General features: G+C 48.3%; 1 protein-coding gene across 1 annotated transcript; it reads right to left on the bottom strand.

Annotated features, from left to right (window-relative positions):
- Positions 1-1,860: 1,860 nt before the first annotated feature.
- On the bottom strand, positions 1,861-3,298 carry LOC118650438 (serine/threonine-protein kinase MARK2-like). Its single transcript, XM_036298903.1, is given in 3 exon segments — positions 1,861-2,624; positions 2,627-2,659; positions 2,662-3,298. Coding segments are annotated over 3 exon segments (1,434 nt in total).
- Between the last annotated feature and the right edge of the window lie 494 nt (positions 3,299-3,792).

The raw sequence follows: 3,792 nt of genomic DNA, 5'->3' as shown, positions 1-3,792 counted from the left end.
GTCTGTGTCTGATCCTCCATCCCCTCATCATTCATTATGCTCTGAGCTTCCGCATCCAATATCTTCAACGATCCCCAGGTGATAGGAGGACCTGGGGATCTTTGTTTTAGCCTTTAAATCTACCCCAAGAACTGATGATGCCTCCACTGGGGTGTGGTCCTGAAAGTTCCCAATTGCAAACTCGGTCACAATTGTCTGCGCCTGGAACTTTCATGGTAGGGCTTCACCTGCTTTGCTGGCAGCCACAAAGGTCCTGTAGGGAGAGAAACATAAGCATACCCTCTTCCCCAAGTTAGTAGCTCTACCGGACCCTTCCATAGGAGGACTCCTGGTCCCGATACCAGACTTTAGGGTGAGGCTTCTTTTCTTGAGGAATATAGTGCCTTTCAGCAGCTGTCTCCTCATGCTGCTGATTCAAAAAATTTAAAGAATAGATTGCCCTATTCAGTCTGTCTCTAGAGGTCATGCCTCTACTCCAATAATAGCAGCCTTAGGAATTCTTTGACCATGTTGAACTGCATATTGGGAGTTACTGATAATATTTAATGGAGAATGGGAAAGTGTTGTAATGCTAAAATCAAAGTTCCAACCTACGCTCACTGGGTGCTGGAATATCCTTTAGTAATAAATTTTTTCCAGCTTTCATGCTCATACCAGCAAACTCCACCTATACCAGTCTTTCCAGAGCCATCAGTAAAAACAGTCATTGTATCTCCATAGGAGTAAGAGAAATAACTCTAAAAGGTTGACACTGATCATGCTGAAAAAATTGTATCAGCTTATCACCAGGAAGTCTATACATGATTCTCCACTAAATCAGCCATAGCTACCTGACCATGTATACTATGATGAAGATGGCCTGGGTGAGGTGTCATGGCCCCAGTGAGAGCGATACGGACAGGGCGGGGGCAACAGCGGCAGCCCGGCCACCATGCAGTCATCCTGAGGCAGCGTCGGCAGGAAGTCGGGGGCATTGTCATCTCGCCGTTCCGCCTGGAGGAGCTCACCAACTGCCCGGCTAGTAGCTGATAACAAACCAGAGGACAGACATCTAGGGGTCATACAGCAGCCATGCACCTGGAGCTTGTAGTTTGCTATAGTTTCCACAGATGCGCTCCCACAAACAAAGAACAAAGACAAAACAAACCAGACAAATGCAACCTAAGGTTACCCAAACCAGGACCCCCAAATGCCGTTGCATCGGTGGTCGGACTCCGAGGTTCCACTGCATCCAGCCCTCTTTTGAGTCCTAAAGGGAACATTCCACAGACAGATACCAGATTCTTACCTCCCCGCTGGAGGTCCAGATGGCTCGTCATTTTTGGATTGTAGTGTTGGAAGGAAAACACTATGCCTCCCTGTGGTCCAGGACGGAGACTGGAGTGTCCTCGCCTGGGGCAGCAGGGTTGTCCACCAGCAACTCAGCTGGAGTGGATCTCACTGGAGCCTCCAAATGTAATGGGGCGACCTGCGGAGACGACCACCAGGGACTCAGGTCAAGATTTAGGAGCCTTTATTAAGCTGGCCAGTGACTACAGTTACAGCACCCCTGCCAAAGCAAAGGCTGAACTGCAGCGCCAACTACAGGAGTTACAGTGTTTTATTTGCAAAAACCACAAAGTTATAAGACCTTACTTCCCGACACAGTACAGTATCAGTACCTTCCTAGCTATGTGTACTAGGAACAGAGAGTACAACATGCTGGGAAGGGGCCATGAGACCATATCTCAAGGCCTGGCCTGATGTCAGTACCTTCCTATCTATGTATTTTAGGAACGACAGCACAGCGCGCCCCGTCTGGCCGAAGCGCCAGATATGCAGCCCAGCACAACCCTCAGCTGTTTGCCTCCAACCTCTGGTTCATCTCCCATACCACTGACCAGCCTTCCTGGAGCTCCTCACCTTCAAGTTGGCTGTGGTCCTGATTTTTGACCTTTTGTGATCTTCCTTCTTGGAAGATGACCCACAGCACACAAACTTTAATAGAAACTGGAAGGCCCTCCTAGCCACCTCCTGCCAGGCCGGGGAGCTTCTATGGGCGTCTCCCCCACTGCTGCTGGTGGTGCTGCTGCTGCTGCTGCTCTCGCTGCTGCGGCCAATCTCAACGGAATATCTGATGTCTTTAATGGAGGTATCTGTGCTGGACTCTGAGGCAGTGGTGGTCATGGTGTCCAGGGTGGGTTGGGTAGTGGTCACCCTCAACCTCAGGCTCTTGGTCTTCTTGTCAAATAGGCGAGCACCCTCTTGGCTCGAGGCTGTGGTACTGGAACTACTGGTGTAAGAGGTACGGAAAGGCTTTACCCTGATTTTGCGGCCTGGCATCTTTGTTTTCATCGTTCTGAGGATCAGGTATGTGCCCATCAAATGATCGAATTTTCTTTGTGCTAGTGATTCTTGGATGTAGTCGGGTATACAGCCGAGGCTAAGCATCGTTTTCATTATTTGCGGGTCCAACTCACCCCTTGGCGGCTCCCTGTATGGCTTCAGAATTTTCTTGTGGCCCTTGTTGACCCACGGGTCTTTCATCACATCTTCCATGGTTGGTCTCTTGTTAGGGTCTACAGTGAGTAATTTTCTTAGAAGTCTTTGAACCCCCCCTGACATAAAGCTTGGTACCTGGTAGTTCCACTCAGTATCTGACTCTTCACCTCGGCAATGTGTCCCCCGCAAACGGTGTCACCCCTGTTAGTATCTTGTATAATAATACCCCCAAACTCCACACGTCCGCTTTTCGGCCATCATAGATGTTCCTCCTTAAAATTTCTGGGGCCGAATAATCTATGGAGCCACAGAAGGTGTACTGCGTATCTTCTCTCACCTGCGTGCTAAAATGAAAGTCGGATAACTTGATAGTGTCATCAACCTCTATGAGGATGTTGTCTGGTGTCAGGTCCCTGTGGATCACGCCTTTCTGGTGGCAGTGTTGGACCGCGGATACTACCTGCCGGAACACGGTGCGGGCTTCTCCCTCGTCCATTGCGCCGTTTTCCTCCAGGTATTCTAGGAGGTTTCCTCCCCCAACGTGCTCCATTACTAAAAAATACTTGTCAGGGGTGACAAGCACCTCAAAGAGTTTGGTTATGTTGGGGTGACTCACCCTTTTGAAGCAGTGCACTTCCTCAAAAAATCTAGATATGCCCTTCCGCCTAATAGCCTTTACGACCACATGTGCCCCGGTTAGTATGTGCTGAGCCCAACGCACCTCCGAAGACGGCCCCTTTTTGATGGTTTTGAGGAGCAGATACTCTCCGATGTAGTGTTCCCTGTGGGATGAATGGGATGAACAGATATTAAACATGGCACCGTAAATCAGAGAACAAAAAGAAAAAGAAAAATAGCCAAAACAGGCTAAGGAGTCCAAGTCCAACAGGTCACCAAAATCAGCTTCCTGGGCTATAACGGACAAAAACCTGCGCTTGCTCAGGGTCTTATATAGGAGTGGTTTGAAATTCCATCACAGTGGTGCCTTATGAGTTCAGAACAAGAAATGGACCAATGACGGCTGGGGCGTGGTTTGCAATTCCCTCACAATGGCACCTTGTGAGGTCAGAGCAAAAAATGGACCAATGACAGCTGGGATGTGGTTTGCAATTTCATCACAATGGTGCCTTATGAGGTCATTTCAGGAAACGGACCAAACACGGCTGGGGATAAACTACAGTGATTTTCTAAGTTTTTGGTCTCATCATCTTATACTCTGGGAAAAACAAAAAGACAACCCACAAAGAGCTTTTTGTTTATGTAAGATTTAAATATTACTATTTACTTCATTAGAAATGAAAATCTGTAAGA

This window comes from Myotis myotis, unplaced genomic scaffold (assembly GCF_014108235.1).
Source record: "Myotis myotis isolate mMyoMyo1 unplaced genomic scaffold, mMyoMyo1.p scaffold_m19_p_3, whole genome shotgun sequence".
In the NCBI taxonomy this organism is placed as follows: domain Eukaryota; kingdom Metazoa; phylum Chordata; class Mammalia; order Chiroptera; family Vespertilionidae; genus Myotis; species Myotis myotis.
Note: the sequence above shows the minus strand (reverse complement) of the source record. Positions and strands in the feature narration are given on the sequence as shown.